The sequence below is a fragment of the Lepidochelys olivacea genome (genome assembly GCF_965140295.1).
Source record: "Lepidochelys olivacea isolate rLepOli2 genome assembly, chromosome: 1".
Lineage (NCBI taxonomy): Eukaryota > Metazoa > Chordata > Testudines > Cheloniidae > Lepidochelys > Lepidochelys olivacea.
Window position 1 is genome coordinate 160541111 of NC_140411.1, and position 26560 is coordinate 160567670.

The window sequence follows — 26560 nt, forward strand, 5'->3', positions numbered from 1 at the left end:
GGCTGCACAGGATCCCCAGTTGTGCAGCGAGCGCGGGGGCAAGAATAAGGGGAGTCGCTGCACAGGCACGCGGAGAGCTGCCAAGCCAGCTACAAAGCACTGAAATAACGGAGGGTCCCTTAAACTGGGGGCGGGCAGGCGCGCCCCACCCCCCTGGGCTGCAAGCGAGCTTGCAGGGGTGGTGGCTGAGCTCTGTCAGGCGACCCGGCCGGGCGTACAGCGCCCTGCACCGAGGGCCCAGAAGCGCGACTGCAACAGCGCTGGCGGGTAACAGCCCCGCCCCGCGCGGCGCAGCGGGAGAGTAGGCGCCCCTCCCGCGAACTACGACTCCCATGGTGCTTTGCCGGCGGGCGGCCGGGCCGGCTTCCGGTGGCGCGTGGTTTCCGGAGTGGATCGGAACCTGGAGTCCGGATTCGATCCGGGTCGGAACATTCCAAAAGCAGGTAACGCAAATCCCCGCATTCCAGCGCGGCGCGCGGCACCGCCTGCCCCTGGCCGGCGAAACCCACCCCCACCCCCACCCCCACCGCGCCCCCGCCGCGCGCCGCGCCGCCCCCGCCCCCCTGGGGTTGCCCCTGGCGCGCGGGGCCCCCGGTCCGGCTGCGCCGCCGCTGCCGCCGCCTCCATCTCCATCTCCAGGCCGCCTGTTCTTTGTTACAGCGGCCGCGCCGCCGCTGCCGGGGGGGCCGGGCGGGTCCGAGGCAAAACCCGGCGGAGCCGATCCCGGCCCAGCCACCCGCCCCCCCGCCGGCGCCTCGGAGCTGCAGCCCGGAGCCGGGAGCGCGCGGGTCAGCCCCGAAAGGGGCCGCGCGGAGCCCGGCTGGGGTGGGGCTGGGCAGGTGCCGGGGGCGCGGGAGCCTGCAGGCCCCATGTCGCTCTCTGAGGAGCCGTGGTGCATACCCCTCCTCCCCCCATTATTTCTCCGGAGCGCGGGGTGTAAACGATTCCCCCCCACCCCGCACGCAGCTCGCCCCCGCCCGCCCCCCTTGGTTCCCAACCTCTTCCCAGGGCTGCCGCCGCTGTAAGCCCGGGCAGGAGCTCAACGCTAGTAAATCCGGTTTTAAATATAGCCCCCCGCACCCCTCCTGGAGAGCCCGACACAGACTCGCTGCTGAGACCGGAGAGAGATTGTATCTGTTGTCTCAGGGGTGAAATCACCATAACTTAGGTAAAAAGAAAAGGAGGACTTGTGGCACCTTAGAGACTAACGAATTTATTTGAGCATAAGCTTTCCGTGGGCTACAGCTCATTTCATTATTTATGCTCAAATACATTTGTTAAGCTCTGAGGTGCCACAAGTCCTCCTTTTCTTTTTGCGGATCCAGACTAACACGGCTGCTACTCTGAAACGTAACTTAGGTGTTGATGAACAGACTCTTTGTGAGTCCTTCCTGTCCATAAATGCGCAAGCTGGTTATTTAAACAGCATGTTAAAATACAAGCTGAAAACACTTTGCACGTCCACAGCGAGGCAGGATTTATTGTATATATCCAGAGATGGTTGTTGTTACTTCTGTGTCTGGATACACAAGCCCTTTTTGAGCTCTGTGAATAAGTGAGATGTTTTGACTTCCAATTTTAAGGGATTTGTTCTGTCTTAGGGTCTAGTACATTACCTAGACCTGAAAGGAGTTAGCTGTGACAAAGCATTATTTTGCCACAGAAAGTGAAATCTGTGCTAAAGACCCCACCTCCAGTGAGGGAAACCACTGCTGTCAGAAAAAAGAAAAGGAGGACTTGTGGCACCTTAGAGACTAACAATTTTATTTGAGCGTAAGCTTTCGTGAGGTACAGCTCACTTCATCGAATGCATTCAGAAGAAGCCACTTCATAATATCTCTATTTCCTTCAATCGTTAAAGACCACCTCTACCAGGCAGTGGGGCTTTTTCTGATTGGTCCCTTATATATTTTTGAAGTGTGACTCACTACTCTTTTGCATTTAATGTAAACAAGATCTTCTTGGGCAATGTTAACAAATAGGATTGTGCCCAAAGCAATCTTAAAGTTAAATTGGATCGGGCCCTTTGTAAGCAGGTTGGGAAGTGGTCTCATTTAGGAAATTATTAAGTATTATTTACATAATACAGGCATTGCCATCATGATATTGATATATAAATTTCTTAGTAGCTTTACATTTAAAATAGCCCAGCCCTCTTGGCCTCCAAGGGAAATGTACTTTTCAGGCAGTGGTGGTGAAGATGAAAGTGGTATGGTCCTCTCCACCCTGTAACTGTCATGGTGAGTTCTGTATTGTCATTCTGGCCTGTGGAAATGGAAGACACTTGAAAGTTTTGCAGTAACCTTATTTTGTTTAGTAACAGATTTTAGCCTAAAATGTAATATTGTGGCCTTATTGATATCCCATCTATATTTCTTCAGAAACATTTATCTGCTTATTGGGGTGCATCAAATGGTATAAATGAATGTATCTGATACCTAAATTTATTGTTAAAGTATGGGGTTTAAAGGCATGATGAAGTCAGGAAGACAGGACTAGGGGAGGGCAGGATAACATTTCATGTTATGAGGAAGTACTTTGAGTTTTCTGATGGCCGTTAACAATGTAATGTTCTGGTTTTATTTCAAGCCACTTACATTATAAAACATATTGGCCCTGTTATTTTGATTCTGCTTTATAAGTGCTGGCCTATAACTAAGAACAAGGTGTGATGCTGTAGGTTGAATTATAAAGGAAAAATGTCCTTTTCCATGGTGCATTCAGTGCTCTTTCCTATAAAACATTCATTCCTTGCTGATGCCTTTCATTAAATACACTTTGAAGTTTACTTTTTCTTAGTATACACAAGTGATTATCATGTTCATAGAGGGGCTAAATAAAATGTGCTGTATCTTTTTAAAACAGCACAAACTCAGTACTTTACACTTTGCTAATCTGCACTCTAAGTGATTGGGGCATAAAAAATAAGACATGCTTTCCCCATCTCAGCAAAAAAATTAACAGTAGAACTGTATACTGAAGCCTTGTGTTACTAAAACTTTATTACTTGACAAAATATACTGCAAAAAAATCTTTAGTATGGTAAAAAGTATTATATGTAAACTACATAGTGAAATAAGTGAACAAAGTAAATTTTTTGATGAATTCTTCTTGTTTTATGTGTGTATTTGCAACCTTCATTCAGTTGTAGTGTGTCCAGTTATTTGTGCAAATTAGTGAAATTATACTGTAATGTAGAAAGGGAAACCTGTATCATATACTCTCATCCTTGTTTGTTTTCATAATGACAGGTATCCTCATAAATTCAGGCAGAATTAAAGGTTTGAGTCTACGCATCTTATGCTTGAGTTTAAAAAAATTATATCGTTTCCCTTTATATCTAGGTTACCAGTTCAATTTGTGAAACCAAAATTGCGCATTTTGCCACTATGACCTACATTTTCCAACTCTGTGTTTTAAATATGTAACAATGTGCTCTCACTCTCGTATGCTCAGATAAATGGAAATATTTTTATAAGTGCAATTTAAATGCATAGGTCCTGATCCTGCAACTTGCACCCTGTGCCTCAGTGGGGCTGACTTAAATGAAGCTCCACGTGGATTTTATAGGTTGTGAATACGGAAAAGCTTTCAGGATTGTAGCCTTAGCACAGTTGGAAAAAGGGAGTTTACCTGCTTAGAGCTCTTGCTTATGTACAAAATTGCTCAGTTAGGTGTAAAATCAGAAAATAGGTGTCACCTACATTTACAATCTGCTGATGATTATTAGAGTAATGCTGCAAACTTTTGAGGGGTGGTTAAAATTCTCCCATTTAGTTGCAAAATCTTAACTGGTTTAACATATAACTATAGGATGCTATCTATCACTTGGGTATAGTTATGTATATTGGTAATTGAAGGGACAAACCAACAGATTCTCTTCGCTAACTATTATATTAAAAGTACATCGAGCTGATGATAGCTTGCTATTTGTGGGCTGACAGAACTCATATGCTCCTCGGTGTAGACAATTTGCTAAAGAAACTTGGGCTGTTCACACATCATTTCTTCAACCCTTGACCCCAAAAACAAGCGCAGGTTGGTAAGTCAGAAGTCACCTATCAAGCTGATGTGAGTTCCTCACTCTTTCTACTTAAAGGGTATACTGTCCTGCCCTTCCTCCATTGCTGAGAGTACATTCTGCACCTGTGATCTAATGGCCATTGTCCGCTTAGCTGAAACATTATTTGCAGAACTCCTCATGCATGGAGATGGGAACATTGCTGTTCATTTGCTTAGTCACCATGGAACTATTCCTGTCAGTCTCGTACAAAAATGTCTGGGCTTTACAGAAGTTCATTATCACTTCTACAAGCCGATAATTATGTGCAGTGGAATGAGTAACTTAATAGATTTCTCTGCTTGTACGAATGTTAGTATCTTAGGGAGGAAATGGTCTCAGGGATCCCATGGTCTCAGGGTTAGAGCAGAAACTGGAAGTAACAACTATTGGGTTCTGTCTTCAGCTGTGTGTGACTTTGTACAAGTTTTTCCACCTCTTTGGGCCTCATTTACCCATGTGTTAAAGGGGCATAATAAAACATACTTCAAAAGGGTATTACGAAAACTTACTTCAGGTATGCAAAGACCTTTGAAGTCCTTGCCTGAAAAGTTCTATGTGAATGCAAAGAAGAATCATCAGTCCAGTTGTAGGGTTACGCTTCCTTCTTCAAATTTGGGAATACCAAAGTTGTAGAGACTAGACAGAAATCTGTATCATGAGAGTGCATATAGTAATGTACAGTAGTCTTTGAGATCTCTCTCTGCACCTGAGGTGTTTCCTTTAGCAAATTTTATTAGCTCAGTCCCAATGGATATATTTACACAGCAGTTTTGAGTCTACTTGATGTATAATTACAGCTTCTGGTTTTCAGGATTTTTTAATTTAATTTTTCAGGGCTTGTTTTTAGTAAGTTTTGAGTTTCATGTAGATGTCCAAAATTGTTTTTTGGGAGGGGCTTTCTCTTTGTACATATATGTAGTACTGTTTCAAAAATACTATGTTAAAGCGCAGTAGGGAACCTTTAGTACATCCCAGCAGGGTCTACACCAGTGGTGGGCAACCTGTGGGCTGCAGACTGCATGCGGCCCATCAGGGTAATTTGATTGTGGGCCGTGAGACATTTTGCTGATGTTGACTGTCCACAGGCACGGCCTCCCGCAGCTCCCAGTGGCTGTGGTTTGGCCACAGGTTGCCCACCACTGCATTAGATACAAGCTGGGGAGCGGGGACATCGCCTGTATAAACAAACTGCACTTGGAAAGGGATGATGTCAACACGAATTGAGTAACCACTTCTGGTGTTTTTCTGGTGTTAATGGGATAAACAGCAATTTAAGTGTTTCATTGGTGTTTGTTGGTGAAACCTAAAATCAGAAGCCTTCTACATATTGCATTATCTGTTCTGTCTTTGCTCAACATAATACAGTAGGTCATTGTGCTAAACTTGTTGAAAAGACCTCTGATGCATCAGAAACCATTGTGCGGTGTAAGAAACAAAAACACTTGTTTAGAAAGGTGGATATTAAGTTGATGTAAAACATTTACTGAGAGTTAGCACCTTATCAATTAATTAATGAAGTGTATTTGTTTTCTATTCTCTTCTCATCTCCTTAAAGGGTAGCATTATGATGTTACTGTGTTCTCCCCTTTCTCTGTTAAATCACTCTCACTTTCCCAGAACAAATAGCAGTTTTGGTTCTTGCACAACAGTACACATCTGCATCCTCATTATTATGAAAAACATGTTTTGATTTAATCTGCTGTTTGTGAAAAATGCCATTTTGATAGTCCTGAAGCCAGAGTTGCTTGCACAACAGGTTTGACACAGGCAGTGTGCTACACCAATGAGTCTCAGCCCTATTCTATAGGGATTACTTTAGGACCCATCCACACGATGTATGGAAACCATTGCAAGGGCATAGACTATGTATGACCTAGAATTCCACAAGTGTCACAGCCATTGTCAGCACTGAACACACGATGGAGAAGCTGTATGGGCTCTTTTACACTAGAACAGTGGTTCTCAACCTGTTTACCATTGTGGGCTACATATGCAGCTCACTGTTTATGTGAGCTGCAGCCGCACAATATATATATATATACTATCTGTATGGCCCTGAGGATGTCACATGGGCTGCAGTTGTGTGCTGATTGGGCTGTGGGTTGAGAAACAATGCACTAGAAGCACATTTCATTAAAGCTTGAATGGGTGACAATGGTTGGAAGTAGTATCTGGTGGAATTCATAAGGAGACTGAGGATATCCAGATTATCGTCCCGGGGGACGTTGCCCGGAGGACAGATCCAGGAGGAGTCCAAGTGACTGGACAATAGTGGCCCACCCTGTTCTCTTTCTTGCTATGGAACTTGCCCAGTGGAGTGCTGGCTCAGATCCACTTGGTAATGAAACAATGTTGTGTCTAATTAATCAGAAGTAGCTTCTTGATTTCAGAAGGAGGAAGAACATGTTTAGTATCTCTGTGGAGAGCTGACCTTGAGTTTCAGTGATCATCAATGCAGCTGAGAGCTGTAGAGGAAATATCTGATATTTCCTTCTGATACATATATGTGGTACTGGCAAGTCTGCAGCTTGGGCTATTGCGCTAGGAGTGTGAATTGCAGGGAAGTCTTAAAAATATCCCTGAGGCTCAACAGAAAGAGTTGAGCATGAGTTGACCTCATTTACATGGTAGGGCTGTTGATGGAACTTGCATGCTTATCCCATGCGCATTTTAGGAGCCATCACCCAGAATGACTATTGCTCCATTCAGAAGCAATTGCTGGTGACTCTGAGATGGTTCTTGGATATTTCTATTTTCTGGACAGGCAAACTGCATGAAGCATGAATAAATCTGGTTTGTACAAGAAGGGACAGTGTTTCTGTTGTCATGAGGGGTCTCTGCCTCTTCAGTGATCCTGGGTGACTGCTGTGCTAGATGTATCTTTGGTGAGCGTTTCCTATGGCAGCATGAAGACCTTTTGATTCTCAGAACAGACTAGCTTTGCTGTTTATACCATCTGCTGGGTGTGTGTTTAGTCTTTCTCCCTCCTCCCTCAGTTTGCAGTTTTAATCTCTCATTCTTCTATATTTATCCTCTCTCAAATGCATCCAGCCTCTTTCTCTCCTTTCTTAGTTCTTCTGCTGATCATTTTGCCTTCTCATCTCCCACTTCAGCTCTGGGAAGAGTCTGTCCCTTGTTTGGGGGTTCTGCTTCTCTTTCTTGTGCCTCTAGATATGTCATTAGAGGACCAGGATGACCTCTCGGAGTTGGGAGAGAAATGATCTTCCTGACCTTGTTTGTGCTTGCCCAATTTTTTGCTGTGAGCCCCAGATAATCACTAACAAAATCTAGGGTCCAGTTATAACAACCAGCCATTGACCATTTAGGTTATTTAGACATCAGTGAAAAGCAATTATCCAATGCTTTTCATCCGTTAACACTCAAAGTGCTTTAGAAGTGAGGGTATGGGTTCTTAGCCTCATTCACTGGTGAGGGAAGATCTGTTTGCATAGAGGTCAGGTGACTTGAGTAAGTACAATCACAAAGTCGGTGGACTAGATTGTGCGTTTTCTAACTCCCAGTACTTAGATTGTAAGCTCTCCGAGGTAGGCACTGTCTTTTGTTCTGTGTTTGTACTGCGTCTACCACGATGGGATCCTGATCCATGACTGGGGCTCCCAGTAATAATAGTACTGTATCCTCTCTATCAAAGCGTGCGACCTCTCTGGACCAGATGTGCAAAGGCATGAATGATTTACAGCCAAAATTTAACCCAAGCTCGTGGTTGGTGCTTATCAAAGAAATAACTCTCCTCTCTCAGAGTTTTTCCTTTGTTGTGCTGTAATACCAAAAATAAATCAAATAAAATCAGTCTTCTGCAGCTGGGATTGTAGTTTTTAGAATCCCAGCTCCTTAGCTCTCTGACCCATGACCAAAAAACCCAGCGTCATGACTTGAGCATTGAGATTCACATTGCAGCATTTCTCCATTCTGCTTGCTCTGTCCAATCTCCTTAGTGAACATAGGATTGACTTTATGGATTCTTGTCATTTTCGACATCCTTCTGGCTCAGAAGAACAGTATTTGCAGGTGGAGGAAGGAATGATGTGATGTGACTGTGCACCACACCAAAGCTGGCAGACCTCATTTCAGGCTTGTGAAGCAAAGGCATTGAGAAATGAATCTTCTACTTCATGCTCAATTTGACTCTTTATGACTGAGAGTTTTGTGGGATCTGAGCTCATTGTGAGGTTATGTACCATGTGCTGTACTGTCTAGATGATAGAAGGTATGAATTCCTGAATAGTTGGTGCACGCTTAAAACATTTCTGCCCCCTTTTTTGTGAATCTTGCCTTAGCTGGCACATTACTAACAGGTGCTGTTGTCATGTACAGTGGAATGCACTTAGAGTAAACTCAGAGAGAAGGTCAGTTTATAGTGAAATGGAATAAAAGTCCCACATTGTTTAGTGGCTGTTTATTCGTAGTGAGCAATTATGTGGAAGGGAAAAAATACTTGGCAGTAAAAGAAAAAGTTACATTGTGTTTATGTGCCTGCTTGTAAAGGTGTGATAATACATGAGCTGGGGGTGAACTGTTTAAATACATGCTTCTGTAAGGATTAAGGGTTGAAATAATGTATTTCTGCTGTTTTCATTAAAAAAAACTGCATGAACCAGAGTGGTTACGAAAAGCATCATATTTATCATAGGTGGGGTCTTGCAAGGCACCTGATATCACCCTTAATAAAGGCATTAGTGGATCATTAACCGCTTTAATTTGTGTTTTACATTCTATGTATGATATACTCTGCTCGGGTTCAGTAGTCTCTTTGCACATGCATTGGGGTCAGTTAATATTATCACTCAGTAGGTAACTCTTTTATTAGATCTGTGTATTAGAACTGTGTCAGGAAGCAGCATTTACATTATGCTCAGTTTTCTCCCTTGTATTTTGACAGGTTTCAGAAATGGCAGAAGATGGCAGCAATGAGACCATGTTTATTTGTAAGTATTAGAAGAATAATGATGGAGTCGTAATGTGAAGTGTATTTACAGAGCATTAATTTTGAAGTTCAAACCAACTTACTCTTATATTGTTTTCCTAAAGGTGATTATTTAAGGGAAACCCAAATAGTTTATGGCAGTGTGGAGGGAATTGCACCAAAGTTAAGAATACAAATTCTCAGTTTTTTGTTGGGAAATGCAAGAAATGGCTAGATATGAATTAGTAGCTCAGCTTTTTAATTGCTAGCCTCCAAGAGACTAAGGGTATGTCTACATTGCAATTAGACACCTGTGACTGGCTCATGCCAGCTGAGTCAGGCTAAGGGGCTCTTTAATTGCAGTACAGATGTTTGGGCTCAGGCTTGGACCCAGGCTCTAGTACCCTGCAAGATGGGAGGGTCCCAGAGCTGGGGCTCAGCTAGATCGCAAACGTCTACACCGCAGCTAAACAGTCCCTTAGCCTGAGCCCCGCAAGCCCAAGTCAGCTGGCACGAGCCAACTGTGGGTGTCTAACTGCAGTAGACATATCCTAAAAGCCTAAAGGTTATCCATGGCTAAATTGTTTCCTTTAGGTTAGGTGACTGCTGCCATCTTGACTGACACACTGGGGAAGGAACCGGGGAGCTCCAGAGCTAAAAGCTTGAGCTGCTACAGCTTGGGCTTAACAGTCAAGACTCTCTAGCTGGGGCTGTGACAGCCTTGCATCCTCTGTGGATATGGCACAGAGGTGGAACTGGAACACACCCTCGCCAGTGAGCTACACTTACATAAGTGGACGGGACCTAGATCTAGCCAATCTGACCTGGGGAGATCAAGAGCAGAGAGTGCTGCCTTGATGGTATGTGTCATAGTCACTTCCTCTCACAGTCCCTGTAGGTGCACTTCAGGGTTGGGGCTCCACAGGTCAGGACGGGACTGACTGGGACATCTTCTCTCTTTCCAAAATTTGCTGGAGTTCCCCCCTAAATAGTAATGCTGATTCAGTTGATATAGTCCTACTTGGGTTGTTCAGCTCCACAGTGAGCCTTCTTCCCCTTCCCCTCCTCAGAAGAGCCGTAGAAGCTGGAGAGGACCAGGAAGCAGAGAAAAAGGCTCTGACCTCTATGGGTTTAGGGGGGCAAGTTATCTTGCCAGTTCCACAGATGGTGTATGTCAAACACCCCCCACCCCCACCCCAGATGGGACAGGAATGTTGAATTCATGAAGTTTCTTGCCTCCTATGTGAGATTTTTCCACAGAATTTAGGGGCCTCTTCTGTTTCAGAAAAGTGAATGTCTAGATCTGACATTGTGGGCTTCCATAGTTACTGACCATCAGAGCGTTTCATATCCAGTTACCTCAGTTTATAAGCCAGACAACTTGTTTCTAAAATGTCAGCTCTTCCATGCTTAGTCTGGGGCCTGAAAATTGTGGCTGTCTCTTTCTGTTGCATGCAGCACCACCAGAAATATGGGTTTGACAGTCGTGTTGGTAAACCTAAGGCCAAATATAACATGTGGTGCTCTTCAGCAATTATGACAACTTTGCAGTGCCAACAGCAGTGACACTTTTTCCTTTCTGCCAGCAAACTAAGCACATGTGACTGAAAAGATGCACATAAAGTCCTGTACTTGGACTTCAGTGGGAGCAGGGAATTCTACCTTTGAATTCAGTGGGAGCAGGATTGAGCCATCATTAGGGAATAGGAATATGCAGTGGAGGGAGTTATAGTCTAGTGGTTAGAGCTGGGAATTGGAAGCAGACTTCTTGTGTTCTGTTCATAACTCTCCCAGTGACTGTGCCAAAGTTTACCCAGTTGCAAAATGGATATAATACCTGCCTCATATGTTACTGAGACTTAGTTGTTTGCAAAGTGCTCTGAGATCCTTAAATAAAAAGCACTATATAAATGCAAAATATTATTAAGGTTTGTACTTTTAAAATATTTATTGATTAGAATTATTCTTCAGCCATAAACTCACTTTTAAAAGGGATCTTCACTGCTAAAGCTCAACCTCATATACTCCCCTTTGAGAAATCTATGGTTTATCTCTTTGTGTCTGACTTTGTATTTCTTCTGTGGTCGTAAGCCCTTAAGTATCACACATGGTGAGTACTCCAACTCAGGGGAGGGTCTGCTATGAGGCATCCTGTACAGATTCTGTAGACTTCAGAGACATATGTCCAAAAACGCTAGTGTTCCCCGCTTTGATGACTGTTCATCCACCAGGATATTAAAGAAAATGATATATGCTTCTTGTACTCCTAAATAGTGCTGGACAATAAGAAATGTGGAGAGCCACAGGCTGTATGTACATTGTATACTATCTTTGCACAAGTTTCAGGCACTCTTAATTTGAATGCTGAACATTGAGTGAAAGCTTCAGCTACAGCAAATCCTCTAAGGAAGTGCTGTGTAAGTTTCACAGATGTGAACACTGCTGGTGAGAGTTTAGTTTCCCATTGTAAAAGCAAGGTGTTCTTTCTCAGTAGTTACAGTCTGGAATGAAATTCTGTATCGTGTTAATTTGCAACATGTATGCAATAATATTCTTGTGCAACCTTACTGAAGTCCTCAGGGTTCCCTACGTTTGACATGGAGCAGAATTTGGCAGCTGGGGAATATCCTCTCTGTGATGACTTCTTGTCCCTATCCAATCAACTGGCTTCACAGTAACATTTTGACAACTCTTTGACATAGAAACGTATGTTTCGACTGGTCCTAAATTGACTCTTATTTTATCATTATCCAGGGCAAAGGTTGTTTCTTGGGATCCCTTTAGCCCTGGATAACTTACAGTATTTTAAAATAAAAGTCAAATTAGGGGAACTGAAAGCTTGTATTATTTTGCCCGGTAATAAAGAATTGCCAGATTGTATTGGAAAGGGTCCAGAGGAGCTGTTGCCATAGTGCCAAATTCCCCCCCCCCACCCAGCCATACACTTGCAAGGGAGGGTTGCACAGGTACAACTGTGGGCGGAGCTTGGGACCCAGGGGGAAATCCAATGGCAGTTTTCCATGGATTTCAGTAGGGTCAGGATTTCACTCCCAGTCTCTGAGAGCCCATCAGATTTTGACTATGCATTTTAAACCCTGGACTCCAGTGAACAGAATAGTGATTTTTTTAGCTGAGAGAGGCTAGCGCAGTGGGGGTTTGTGTTTTTTTTTGGTTGGTTGGTTGGTTTTTTAAGTCCTCCTACCTTTAAACAAAACATTTACTGGAGTTTTGTTTAGCAAATATTTTCTTTAGGAAGATATTTACATTTTTAAAGTGTCTTCTGGTAGTCTTAGGTATGTGTTGAATGATACGTTTGATTCAATTGTGTATATCTTTTGGGGCAGTACAAATTACTACTTTATTGTATGTCATTAGTTTGGTGTTTAAATTTTCTATGTGTCTGTTGACTGAGAGAGCACTGCCCGATGACAGCATTTACCTTGCAGCTCTATGTGCTGTTTACTTACAGGGTGCGAGGATTGTGGTCAGTACCATGATTCGGAGTGTCCTGAGCTGGGCCCAGTGGTGACAGTCAAAGACTCCTTTGTGTTGAGCAGGGCAAGGTAAGTAACTTTAGCGTGACTACATGGCTTGTTTGTTTTTTAAAGAGAATTTCGTCTTTGTGAAAGGTACCAGACTGACAGCTGAAAAATGAAGTCCTCTGTCGACAAAATAGATACAGCCTCAATTAAACAAAGAATCAAAGCACATGCTTAAATGATTTGCTGAATCAAGGCCTAAGAGAGGCTCTGTTTATGCATTCCTTGGCAACTCTTAGAGATTGCCGACAAAGGAGTCAGATAGTACCAGTTGTGGTGGAGACTTGTTTCCTATATTGGTTGAAAATGTTTGACATTTATCCCGTTCCTTCTCCTTACACGTACTGCACTAGATTTTCAAAATTCAAAATGGTTCATGGGAATTTCCCATGGCGTTAATAAGAGTTACACAGTTTTGCACTGCCTCTGTAATTCGTCTACTGTGAGAAGCAAAACTTCGGAACATTTCCATCTTTGTAAGTCGTCTAAAGAGTGATCATCAATCCCAGTTTTGTCAGTAAATCTAGGTGTATAATAAAATAGCAGAAATATTTGTGCTCCGCAAAAGAAATGAACAAATTAAATAGAGAGTTAGGAATAGGAGTAAACTTTATATCGAAGCATTAAATGTTTCCATTTGGAATTATATTCTGATGTGGAATGTTTGATTTTTTGCTATGGGAAAGAGAGTTCACTTACAATGGAATTTTGACACACAGTAGAACTCAGAGAAGGATACTGATCTCTAACATTTGGCATGGGGGCAATGCGGTGAATGTTTGATCAGTACCAGACTGACTCATTGAGAGCTAAACTGTCCATATCAACTTTCTCTTCTTCGTAGCGCCGCTGGTGGACAAACACCCCCCTCATACCACCAGCAGTGACACTAATGTTTAGATGACCCAACTGAGGTCACTGTATAAATGTATTATAAGAGGAGATGGTCCCTGTCCTGAAGGGCTTACAGTCTAAATAAACACGATAGGCAAAGAGTGGGAGAAATATTGCCATCCCTGGTTTACATCTGGGGAGCTGAGGCTGAGTGAGATTGACGTGCCTGAGGTCCAATGGGAAGCTTGCAGCAGAGCAGGCGCACTGGAACACAGATCTCTTGAGTCCAGTGACTTAACCACAAGATCACCATGCTGACAAATGTCCTTTCCTCTCTTATAATAACATGATCTCTTAGGATGTTAAAACTAATTTTACAATTCTCCTTTGCTTTTCACTAAAAGACTAATTGGTTTACTTTTTGTATTTCTCTCAGCCTTGACAGTGAAAATAGACTGGTCAGATTCACCTTTGTTTATAATTGGTTTCTAGCCAATTTAATTCTCAGGTTCTCATGCACTAGAGCAGTGTTGAAAAGTTGGGGTAGCTAACAATGCAGGGGAATGTTTGTCTTTTTATAAACTTGACTTAATTGGAAATTTAAAAATGTTTGGAAACCATTTCCCTTGAGCATAGGCTTTGTAACAACTTGCGTTTGTAAAACTTATATTTGGGCCAAATTTGACTGGCCAGCATAACTTTTTGAAGGTTAAAGTTCTATAAATGCACGGGGTCAGATCACTCCTCCAGTGGGAAAACGCATGGGGGGAATCTATGCGGGGGAGAAACTTTGAATTACCCCATGTACCTCATCCCTCCCTTCTGAGGTGAGGTATTGAGGAGGGAGAGGGGCATGGATTTTGAAAGCTCTGCCCCAAGCCAACCCCACACATCTGGAAAACTTGGGAGCGTGGAGGGAAAGGAACTCGCTGGCTTTTCTTTTTTGTAACACAGCTGTTACAGAAGCTTAGTTGCCATTGCCTCAGTCCCCCTGCGGGTGAGGAGGGCCATTCAGTGGGAGGTAATAACAGCACCAGCTGTATTATTCGCTGCCCAGATTTGCATGAGGAAATCTGAGCCCAGAGAAAGGGATGGTATTGTGGAGAGCAGCCCCTCCCTGGTCTCTTTTCCTTACCCTTCTACAAAACCCTGTCAGCACAGCTCTCACTGAAGGCATCAATTAGGGGCTGGAAGAGGGATAGTATAGAAAAATACAGTCCCTCCTCTCCATTTCTATGCCTAAAATTTGGATCACAATAAGTTAAATAGGAAAACAGATTTACTGGGTGTGGCTGCAACACTTGAATATAAATGCATGCTTAGGGTTCTTACAAGCCAACATATTTTTCTTCTACACCAGTGTCGAAGAACAATGGAGAATGGTTTACAGTCTCTTACATCAGGTTCCCATCCAATTATTACCTAAACTGCATGATGGCTCTCGTTACAGGAAGTTATTTTCAAATGTTTGTCACGTTTGGGTACGGTTCCTCTTAAAAACAGATTTGGAAAAATGGTGAGACACCAATGACCAAGGCACCTATGATCTGAAGGAAAGCTACTGCTAACCTCTGGATTTAGAAGGGAGACAGGATTTGACATCAGAGATGGGAAAGATTCTGATTAAAAAAGAAAATATCGTGAAAGCAAATGATCTATGAAAAGATACTGGTGGCTCAGATTTGGACCAAAAAATAGATTTTTTTAAAAATCAGCTTTTATAGAATTGAAGGTCAGTAGAAATGTTTCCATTGTTTATTTTTTTTAAATTCCAATGGAAACTAGCTTTATTCAGCATAACAACCTCCTGTCATTGCAGCATTGAGAAATAGGTGCTGATTTCTTTTGGACATTGCAAGACTTATGTTCTGCACAGCTACTTTACATGGTACTTAGATTCTCTCATTTTTGTTTTCAATAGGTCATCCCTTCCTTCCAATCTGGAGATCAGACAACTGCAAGATGGGACTGAAGGAGTATTTGCAGTGACGCAGCTTGTCAAACGTACCCAGTTTGGCCCATTTGAATCCAAGAGAGTTGCCAAACTGGAAAAGGAGTCAGCATTTCCACTGAAGGTACAGTATGGCACCAGCAAAATGATACTGACATGACATTAGTTTTAAGGTCATCACCTACAGATGATGTAAAGAAACTGATAAGTAGAGATGGGTTCAAACCACAAAACTTGGAGTCAGATCTTGAACTGTAGGGTGCTCCAGGTATTTTTAATGAAGGGTTCAATTTGATCCCACTTCTCTAATAGGTAGTCACAAAAGCCAGTACGCTTTTGCCTTGACAAGTACATAAGATGTGGTGGTGCTGTTTATACAACATGCAGAAGAAAAGTTTGTTTGTTTTCTCATTTTTGTTTCATTCTCTCCCCTTGAAAAGTTTCAGTGAAAAAACTACTTTGGGTGTTTCAGTGCAATCTTCCCATCACAGTAATATCTGATTGAGCAATAAAGATCTAGAAACCAAATTCAAGGGTAATAAGCGTTCAGGATTTTTTTTCCCTTACCCTTGATAGGTGAACAAGTTAAATGGCATTTCTGTTTTGAGGGAGGAATTGTGATCTAGAAGTTAAAGCAGCTTACTTTGAGTCAGAACTCCTGGGATCTTCTCCCACTGTCTGTGTGACCTTGTGCAAGTCTTTGTGCCTCGGTTTACACATCTGAAAGCATATGTGATATATACCTTGCAGGAGTGTTGAGGCTGACTTTGTTTCTAAAGCGTTTTGAGACTCATTGATGAAAGGCACCATCAAGGCACAAAATACACAGTCTGATTTATTATTCATAACAATAATGTGTTATAGGACTGTCAATTAATCGCAGTTTACTCATGCGATTACCTCAGAAAAATTAATTGCGATTAATCGCAGTTTAGTTGCACTGTTAAACAATAGAATACCAATTGAAATGTATTAAATATTTTGGTTGATTTTCTACATTTTTAAATATATTGATTTCAGTTACAACACAGTATACAAAGTTGACTGTGCTCGCTTTATATTATTATTATTTATTACAAATATTTTCACTGCAAAAAAGATAAACAAAAGAAATAGTATTTTTCAGTTCACCTCATACAAGTATTGTAATGCATTCCCTTTATTGTGAAAGTGCAACTTACAAATGTAGATTTTTTTTTTTTGGTTACATAACTGAACTCAAAAACAAAACAATGTAAAACTTTAGAGCCTGCAAGTCCACTCAGTCCTGCTTGTTGTTCAGCCATGCTAAGAGACACAAGTTTGTTTACATTTATAGGAGATACTGCTGCCCGCTTCTTATTTACAATGTCACCAGAAAGTGAGAACAGGTGTTCACGAGGCACTTCTTTAGCTGGCGTGCAAGGTATTTACGTGCTAGATATGCTAAATATTCGTATACCCCTTCATGCTTTGGCCTCCATTCCAGAGGACATGCTTCTATGCTGATGGTGCTTGTTAAAAATATAATGTGTTAATTAAATTAGTGACTGAACTCCTTGGAGGAGAATTGTATGTTTCCTGCTCTGTATTACCTGCATTCTGCCATATATTTCATGTTATAGCAGTCTCGGATGATAACGAAGCACATGTTGCTTGTTTTAAGGACACTTTCACAGCATATTTGACAAAATGCAAAGAAGGTACCAATATGAGATTTCTAAAGATAGCTACAGCACTCAAACCAAGGTTTAAGAATCTGAAGTGCCTTCCAAAATCTGGGAGGGTCAAGGTGTGGAGCATGCTTCCAAAAGTCTTAAAAGATCAACACTCTGATGCAGAAACTACAGAACCTGAACCACCAAAAAAGAAAATCAGCCTTCTGCAGGTGGCATCTGACTGAGATGATGAAAATGAACATACGTTAGTCTGTACTGCTTTCGATCGTTATCAAGCAGAACCCATTATCAGCATGGATGCGTGTCCTCTGGAATAGTGGTTGAAGCATGAAGGGACATATGAATCTTTAGCGCATCTGGCACTGAAAATCTTGCAACGCCGGCTACAAAAGTGCCATGCAAACGCCTGTTCTCACTTTCAGGTGATGTTGTAAACAAGAAGAGGGCAGCATTATCTCCTGCAAATGTAAACAGGAGATTGTCTGAGTGATTGGCTGAACAAGAAGTAGGACTAAGTGGACTTGTAGGCTCTAAAGTTTTACATTGATTTGTTTTTGAATGCAGTTTTTTTGGTACATAATTCTACATTTGTAAGTTCAACTTTCATGATAAAGAGATTGCATTACAGTACTTGTATTAGGTGAATTGAAAAAATACTTTTTTTTTACAGTGCAAATATTGGTAATAAAAAAATAAATATAAAGTGAGCGCTGTACACTTTGTATTGTGTTGTAATTGAAATTAATATATTTGAAAATGTAGAAAACATGCAAAAATATTTAAATAAATTGTATTCTATTATTTAACAGTGCAAAAAATCACAACTGATTTTTTTTAATTGCCCAATTAATCGTGGTTAATTTTTTTACTCGCTTGACAGCCCTAATGTATTATTTATCGTGTTTGTATTATATATGCATTTTGTTTGTATGGGTGGCTCACAGGTTTTCCAGAAGGATGGACCTCTGGTTTATTTTGATACCTCTAACGAAGATGACTGCAATTGGATGATGATGGTGAGAGCAGCCACTGAATATGAACACCAGAACCTGACTGCCTTCCAGCATGACAATGATATTTACTTCACCACCTCCCGGGATATCCCACCAGGAACTGAGCTGCGAGTGTGGTATGCAGCTTTTTACGCCAAAAAAATGGAAAAGCCAGTGCTGAAGCAGGTCACTAGTGTTGCCAATGGTACGTTTGGGGGGGCCTTTTTCTTCTTCCCTAAGGGCCCAGTCCAGCTAGGTGCTGATCATCCTCCTGAGCTCAGTGGCGGTTGAGGGTGCTCAGTACCTCGTAGGATCTGGCCCTGAATTTGTAAATTATGTAAAAAATCAGACTCTCAGATGCATTTCTGCCCTACAAGAAGGAAGCCTAAGGTCTGCACCAAGAGGTATCTGAGTCTTCAAAAAAAGATGCATGTTCTAATTGGTTCTGCAGCGGCTTGAGAACCAAGATGGGAGGAATCAATAATTTCATCAAAATGGTTCTTCATGGAAGAGCTTTCCTGTCTCTTCCCAAAGAAATTCAAATGTCAGCACAGTCCAAACATATAAATAGATCACCTGCGAAGCAGTCTTCTTTTCTTTTAATTGGAATAAGCTTTCTGTCCTTGCCGTGGGGTGTTGTACAATTAGGAGCAATTACATGCGCCTTCGAAGTCTTGTGTAGGGCCCTGTGAAACAAGGAGAGGAGTTCAAACTGAGCTTTTGTTCAGCATGATTACTCGAGCTTCTGCAAAGGAAGGTTGACCGCTTTGTTAGAGTTCTTTAAACTGATGTTAAAGCTTCTATGCTTTGTGCTACTGTAAAATTAATAATAATCATAATTTCCCCCTCAATTCTCTTCTACCTTTACATTTCTGTAGCCAAAAAACCCAAACCTTTTAACATTGCAAGAGTGTTATTGTTGCTGTTTAGTTGAGAACACTTTAATGTACAGTGTGGTTCCTGGGTTGAGAAGAATTTCCAGGATGATGAATGTAGCCATGATTGTTTGGTGATGTGCCAGCACCATCAGTGTGCTTGGTAACGTTGTGTTCTTGACAGTGCAGCAGGCCATCTGAAGTGCTGTAAAGCTGATTGGTATTTAGGTCCTTCTGGCAAAGTAGTTTTGGGCCCCCAAGATGTTTCTGAGTGGTGTAAATTGAAAGCCTACATTTTGTTTGGTTGTTTTTTTCCAAGCAAAAAAGCACCAGAGTTGGTTAATCTTGTGAATGTGTTGTGAGATGAAATCAAATATCCTCTATCCGGGTTTTCTGATTAGCTTAGATCAAGCTTCAAGTCTGTGCTAAATATTGGAATGAATGTACACATTTGTAGGTTAATACTTTCCAAATGGCTTCAAAGCATTGGTGGCTTATATAGCATTAGTGATCTTTGTTGTCAAATGAAAATATGGAGACCTTACATACCTCTGTAAGGTAGTATATCCACACACAGTGAAACCCATATGTATGCATACTGAGTGTGCACCTGTGCTGTGCGATGCCGCTGTAGCCTAGATTCTAAACTGGAAGCTATTCTGCAGATTTCAGGCATACATAGTGTTTTGCCTTGATTAGGCTCTCTTGCGGAGTAAGTTGTCGAAGACCTGCTGGGTGGCATAGCCCGCAGCACCCACAGATGTCACACTGGCACAACAGCAAGGGTACCACACAGATACTGGGAAAATAACAAAAAGGAACTATTTTTTCCTTCACCGCAGATGTATGCTTAGTAGTGATGGAATGCGACAAGGAAGGGAACAAAATCTCTTCAAAGCCTCCCAGTGCAGTCTTCTCTCTCAAAAAAATCAAGAAGTCCAGTGTGCCTGTGGCTGACTTTGCAGGTAAATAAAATATTTCATCCTCTGTTCCTGTCTATGGTGTATGAAGCCAATAGTGACACTGTATGGGCAGATCTGGATGGAGCAAAGGCGTGCTCAGTGCACAGTGTTTCTGAGGTGATGGAAACGTTATGATTACGTGACATACAGTAAATATGTATGAGCTCAATCCATCTCTGATAGTTAACGGGGAGAGAATTTAAATCTATGGATTTTCATTTTATTACCTTCCTGAGTGCTGTGCTTAAAAATCCATTGAAGACAGAAAAAGGAGTGAAGGGACATGGAAACTTTTTCAAGCAGATGTTTTTTATCCTAAATGCCACTGACGGCTTTTAATTTATTTTTTTTCATGTTACGTCCTTTTTTTTTTTTTTGCAAGACATAATATCTGAAATATGGTAGAATACAGGAAGAAAACCAAAAAGATGCAGCAAAAGTGGGAGCAACCCCTTTTTTAGGGGTTAACAAGAACAGTGGTTACCCCTGATTACCCCTAAATCTTGTGTTGGCTAAAGTAGAAGGATGTAGTTAAAAATCTTAAATAAACTTGGAAAACCTAAATTTGTTACAAAGATTGGCTCCCACTTCCCATAGGCACAAAGCAGAAAAAAAATCTAATCTCTGGTAACTGGGGCAAAGCAATTTTTTAAAAAGCATTAAACTTTTTTAAATTGCCACACTAAAAACCCAAATCAGGGTGCATGCATGATCCTGGAATCCAGATCAAAAAGAAGTAATCTGGGACTGTTCTTTGAAACATAGTTACACTAACTTTTGCTTATTGACATTAAAAATGTCTTTTTCTTGGTTGTAGAAGTGTAAAACACTCCACCAGAACATGCCCCCTTTGTTAGCTCCAGTACTGTTATTGCTAGAAGGTAGAGCTGGACAGGAAACTGAAATTCAGTTCTGTGAGAAATTTTAAATTTTCAGAAAATTTTTCATCCACAATTGGGACAAAATCTAAGACTCAAGACATTTTCATGGAACTAAGCTCCTGCAATATTCTGTGTTGGAAATGGGAACGTGTTTCCAAAATGAAATATGGCCCTTGGGATTCCTGGCTATCCACATGGCAGGCTGTGGGATTTCAATAGATTGTGAAATATTCAACTTTGGGGATCTTAAACAATCTGCAGAATGTTCTAGATTTCTCAGGTCCACCTGATGGATCCTTTGATGACCTGTTTGGAACTTAATCTCTGTTCACAGCCCACAATTATTTAACAGTTTTTGTGATTCTGTTACTTTCCTTTTTCCTGAAAAATCCCTAATAGCATTATGTGTTGCATGTTACTTAAAATAACGTCCTACTTTTCTTTCTTTGTATGTAAGAGCTGGGAAGTTGCTTAAGCAAAACACCAATATGCTCGTCTGGCAAAATATCCAGCTCATGAAACTGTTCAAATATATGATTTCCTTATCACCACCCTTATTTACTTTAACCCAAATGTTAGTGTTTCCATGATGCTTTTCAGACAGTACTTTGTTCAGTCTGTGTCCCCAGTTTGTCCAGAGCTGGGTAACTCCGGTTTTGAAGGTGCCCAAGATTGGTCGCTCCAGGTGTGCTTTTTGTACTGTTTCTTTCATCTCCATTTAATTTAGGAAGAAGGAGATCCTATCTACAACTCAGAAGAGACGTAGGAAGGCTCCCACCTCATAAATCTCTCCTGGTTTTTTTTCCAGTTTCTATTTTGGCTCCTTAAATGTTGGTATGGGAAAGTCCTGTTTGCAGCCTTCCCATGGATTAACCGTTAGTCTTTGAGTGTCATTTCTGGCATTTTGTACATTTTAAAGTATCTGAGGAGGTGTGGTTTTTATCCCTCCTGTTCTTTACCAGACTACCATACTAGTGCCAGGTTAGCAGTAGCTGCCTCCTTGAGTCTTTCATGACTGATTGATTGTAATCTGCTCTTCTGAGGGCTTCCTTACAGGATAAACAAGATCATAAATCCCAGAAAGTTGTTGAAGGGTTTGCTGTCTTCATTTTAAAAACTTGTAATAATTTCTCCTTTGCATGTTCTAGTGAGCACTCCAGAGAGTAGTGGGCCCCTTGAAGCGGAGTCCAACCAGTGGATATGTAAAGTGTGTTCATCTGTTTTCCCAGAACCTCAGTTGCTGACAGGTAAGGGGAATTTGTATCAAACATATACCCAGAAATATTCTGGAAGTTCTGTTCTTCCAAGCCAGCAGATTATGGACAGGGAAGTGGCTTCACAATACCATAAATTACACTTCTGTAGATTTTTTTTTTCTCCCAGATCCTAAGAAAAAAAGAGTAAAACTGCAGTGGCAACTGATATTGACTGTAGGCGTCCTGTCTGATAAAATGTTTTCGTTATTGGATCTGGAACGAAAGAAACACTTGTATAACATATCAGATGAATATTAAGACTGTCAAATGACAGGGAATTGTATACGCAAAACAGTGCAAAATTAGTGACAGGCTTATGCTCAGTGATTCATGAATGAAGCGATTGGCGCTGAAAGACACTATAAGTAAAAGCGAATGGAGCTTGTCATTTTCATACTTTGTCTTTATAGCTATTGAGCATAATTTTTGAGAGTATCCAAAAGGCTTAGTAGTGGAGGTCCTGTTGACTTTCAATGAAACTTAGGCTACTAAGTCATTTTGTAAAATGGGACGCTGTTATATCACTGAGGCACATCAATGGGCCGCAGATCTGTTCAGTACAATATAATGTAATTATTTTGGCTGACACACCAGGGATTGAACCAGGAACCTTCAGAGCAAAAAGTATGAACTGCTACAGCTTGAGCTAAAAAGGCACGGCTCTGTAGTTGGGGTGTGTAACAATTCATATCCTCAGCAGAGTGGCTCAGAAGGGGGACCTGAGCACGCACTCACCAATTTAACAACAAATATTAAAACCTCTAAAATTTCAATCCATCTCAATGATCAATTTAGTTTATAATAGAGAGCGTACTTTTAATTAGAAAGGTGTTTTAACTGCAGTGAATACTTGATCTAAGCAAGATTCAGTTAAATAAAGGAGGTCTAATTATAAGTTTTGGTGCTGGAGCTGTCCTCATGTTTCATGTCTGTGTTTCCTCCACACACATGCGTGCAGAACATCTGTTGAGTCACCTGGAACAAGCCAAAGGAGTCCCCCAGACAAGCCAAAATGATGCAACTCCAGAGACGCCTGCAGAGGCTCCCATTGCTGATCAGCCTGTAACTGGTGAAGGTACTAGTGCCAACGTAGACTCCAGGAGGACTCCACGAAGGGGAAGAAAGCCCAAAGCTGCAAAAGCAGAAACACCTCTTGTCATTGCTGAAGATAAAGACCCAGCAGGTGAGATGAGAGAGGTTTAATAAAAGTAGTTGCCAAACATGCTTCCACCTTAATGATCTATTCTCAGCAAAGTCTGCCGAGTTCAGAGTCTAAAAGGGGAATCCTGGAGATTTTTTTTAGTTCACATAGAAAACCCTAGTGTCATTGCAGAAGATGATTGTCACTCTTTTCTAGATGCCTCAGTGCTAAACACTGCGGGAGCTGCGTTTAAGCTGGTGGGCAAATTTACCACTGGGGCAGCCAACAGAAAGCCCAAACTTTCAAGTTCAGGTCCAAGTCCCTTTCTTTAGGGCTGGTTTTATTAAAGCAGAAGATGCAGAAACACTCAAAGACACACAAAATACTGGGTAACAGAGGCCTAACTCGCTTTCCGCAAGCTGGGAAGGGAGAGGACACATCGTTCTGCCTAGCCTCTCCTGGCTGTCCCCTAGGCCTTCTGCCTTGTTCCCATGAAGGGACTTCCCTCAGGGTCTTGCCTCGACCTTCATCTTCCAAAGATTGAGCCAGGAGCCTTCCTTTATATTGTCTCCAGTAGGGAGTCGCATAATGCATGGCTAGCCAACCCTTCATTGACATGTGCCCTGTCTGGAGACCACTGTTCTTAAAAGGCTGTGCCCCGTGACTGCCACGTTGGCTGTGACTCAGCTACAGTCTGGCACTCCTGTTACACGACACCTGTGTTGTCAGTGAAGCTGTTGAATGTGCCATTGCCACACAGGGCATGGCACCTGCTGTCCTTGCCCTGCACACCAAACTGTGAACAGCTCTAGCTTGAACACGCCCCTGGAGTGCTGGCTTGTGAACCTCAGTCTGCAAAATCAACCTGGCTCCTTGTCCTTTGCCGTACACTACTCTGTGGGTGTAAAGTTTGTCTGGGGCCGTTAGCTCAGCAGGAAAAAAAAAAATAGATTGGACGTTTATGTGGCTAACAAGAATATCTCTAGTTACGTTAAATAGTATAAAAACAAAATTTGGAAAGGAGATAAACCCGTGCTTCTGGAAAAATAAGCCAACCTCTAACTTGAGTTTGTTGGCAGAAACATTTCTTATGTTTCTTACGGATTTTTCTGTAATTGCCTACTTCCAGGTAAACATCTGAATCCTGAACACTGCTGGTGCTGACTAGAGGCTGTGGCAATTCTCTTGTTCATATTCTTATTGTAGATAGATCTGTCTGGAGATCTTGGTCTCTCTTATGTAAAGAAGGGTCCTGTGGAGAAAGAGAAACGTTTTCTTTTCTGTTCCTTCTGAGAATAAATTGTTCCAAAAGAGTCCTGCCCTCCTCACATAATCAGATGGTTTCGTTTGTCTTGGAGGTGGCTGCTGAGAGGTTCCCATTATGGACTTGAATTTGAATCTTCATTTTTGACTGCCCTATCTATTTTGAACTCAGTCGGATGCCAAGAGTTGAAGCTCCATTTCAGTTTATTTCTGGATCAAGAGTGTGTCAAAGTAAATATAATGGTTAATGTCTGCCTCAGAAATATTCTGAATTTTATTCCTCGTGTGCGTGTGTGTTTAAAACTCTTCATGTAAATATTGTATTTTTATAATAATGTATTCACAGTGGATCAAGTAGCTGAAATTATAACAGAGATCCCACCTGATGAGGCAGCCCTTCCCTCTGCAGCGGAAGAGAGGATTATGGAACTGGTTTTAGGAAAGCTGCCAAGCACCACAAACAACATCAGTTCAGTAACAAAGTAAGTCACAGTGGGATGCAATCCTTCATAACGGGGTAGAACTTTCTCTCCTAACATCTGTAAAGCACCATTGTAGTTTCCCCCCATTAGCATGGAGGAAGGGCTCATTTGGAACAAGTGATGAGAGCCATATACCCTTAGACAGACTTCTTCAGAGTATAATGACTCTGATGAGAACTTGGACACACAGCCACATCCATTCAAAGCCTTCTGCCTTGTATGTGTGCACGCACATACATGCATGCTGCTGGTGGAACAGCTGGTCAAGGAGTCTCTGCACCCTTGTATGCCACAAAGGGGGATTCATGCAGGCTCAATGCACTGTAAGCTGATGCTGGGTTGTAGCCACTGGTGATGGGAGACTGGTGACATAAATTTCACCCTTAGAGTGCAGTGCAATAGGATTATTTCTCTATCTTGCTACAGTTTTGTACAATGGGATATTTGAAACCCGTAAGAGGCTGCAGAGTTAAATGTTACTCCCATTGATTGTTGGTGCTAAAAAAGATATGGATGTTAAAATCTCTCCCAGGCATGTTATTTAGTCTCTCACTGATATTTGTAACTTGTGAATCGCATCTCTTGAATCACTGCAAATGACATTTCAGAGTTTGTAATAAACCTTAAGCAAAGGGGAAAAATATCTATGACATTTACAGAACCTCAGGGAGGCCTTTGTTGTTCATTTAATTACATATTTAAAAACTTGTTCCGGTGAAGCTAGCTTCTTGAGAGACTTGGAGGTGATCAATCCGTTGGTGTTTTAAGGTTCTAGTTCATAGTGCTATAAATAAATTGAAGTCCATCGGGCTGGATGCGCTGCATCCGAGAGTGCTAAAGGAGTTGGCGGATGTGATTGCAGAGCCATTGGCCATTATCTTTGAAAACTCATGGCGATCGGGGGAGTCCCGGACAACTGGAAAAAGGCTAATGTAGTGCCCATCTTTAAAAAAGGGAAGGAGGAGGATCCTGGGAACTACAGGCCAGTCAGTCTCACCTCAGTCCCTGGAAAAATTGTGGAGCAGGTCCTCAAGAAATCAATTCTGAAGCACTTAAAGGAGAGGAAAGTGATCAGGAACAATCAGCATGGATTCACCAAGGGCAAGTCATGCCTGACTAACCTAATTGCCTTCTATAATGAGATAACTGGCTCTATGGATGAGGGGAAAGCAGTGGATGTGTTGTTCCTTGACTTTAGCAAAGCTTTTGACACGGTCTCCCACAGTATTCTTGCCAGCAATTTAAAGATGTATGGGCTGGATGAATGGACTATAAGGTGGATAGAAAGCTGGCTAGATTGTCGGGCTCATCTGGTTGTTTTTTAAACTATGGAATGCTGTTCACTCACTGCCTTTATTTCTCTAATCCAGTAGGTTTGCTCATCACCAAAACACCATGTCCCTCAAAAGAAGTTTAATTCTCTCCAGTAGACATGGAATACGTCGAAAGCTGATAAAGCAACTTGGGGAACACAAACGGGTATATCAGTGCAACATCTGCAGTAAGATCTTCCAGAACAGCAGCAACCTCAGCAGGCACATCCGGTCTCATGGTGGGTTTGCCTTCAGCTCCCTGCATGCTGTGGTTCTCTCCAGTCAGTTCAGGGGTTCAGTAGAGGAACTGAAATATTCGAGATGCAGATATTTTTCACAGGTTCCATCATTATTACTAGAGGGCTCCTTAATCAAACACACAAAAGCATGATAAGATCCAATGGCTGGAAGTTGAAGCTAGATAAA

General features: G+C 41.9%; 1 protein-coding gene across 2 annotated transcripts in view; it reads left to right on the top strand.

Annotated features, from left to right (window-relative positions):
- The first annotated feature begins 376 nt into the window (after positions 1 to 376).
- Positions 377 to 26560, top strand: part of PRDM15 (PR/SET domain 15) — a 48819-nt gene continuing 22635 nt past the window's right edge. The window contains exons 1-10 of one of the 2 annotated variants that reach the window (XM_084617498.1): positions 377 to 443; positions 8964 to 9009; positions 12457 to 12550; positions 15282 to 15435; positions 17914 to 18166; positions 19679 to 19801; positions 21828 to 21926; positions 22894 to 23118; positions 24686 to 24821; positions 26192 to 26373. In XM_084617498.1, coding sequence (XP_084473624.1) covers positions 8973 to 9009; positions 12457 to 12550; positions 15282 to 15435; positions 17914 to 18166; positions 19679 to 19801; positions 21828 to 21926; positions 22894 to 23118; positions 24686 to 24821; positions 26192 to 26373 — 1303 coding nt within the window. In that variant the 5' untranslated portion in view covers positions 377 to 443; positions 8964 to 8972. Of the gene's footprint in view, positions 444 to 8963; positions 9010 to 12456; positions 12551 to 15281; positions 15436 to 17913; positions 18167 to 19678; positions 19802 to 21827; positions 21927 to 22893; positions 23119 to 24685; positions 24822 to 26191; positions 26374 to 26560 lie in introns of those variants that run through there. The other variant, XM_084617499.1, reaches the window with a different exon arrangement.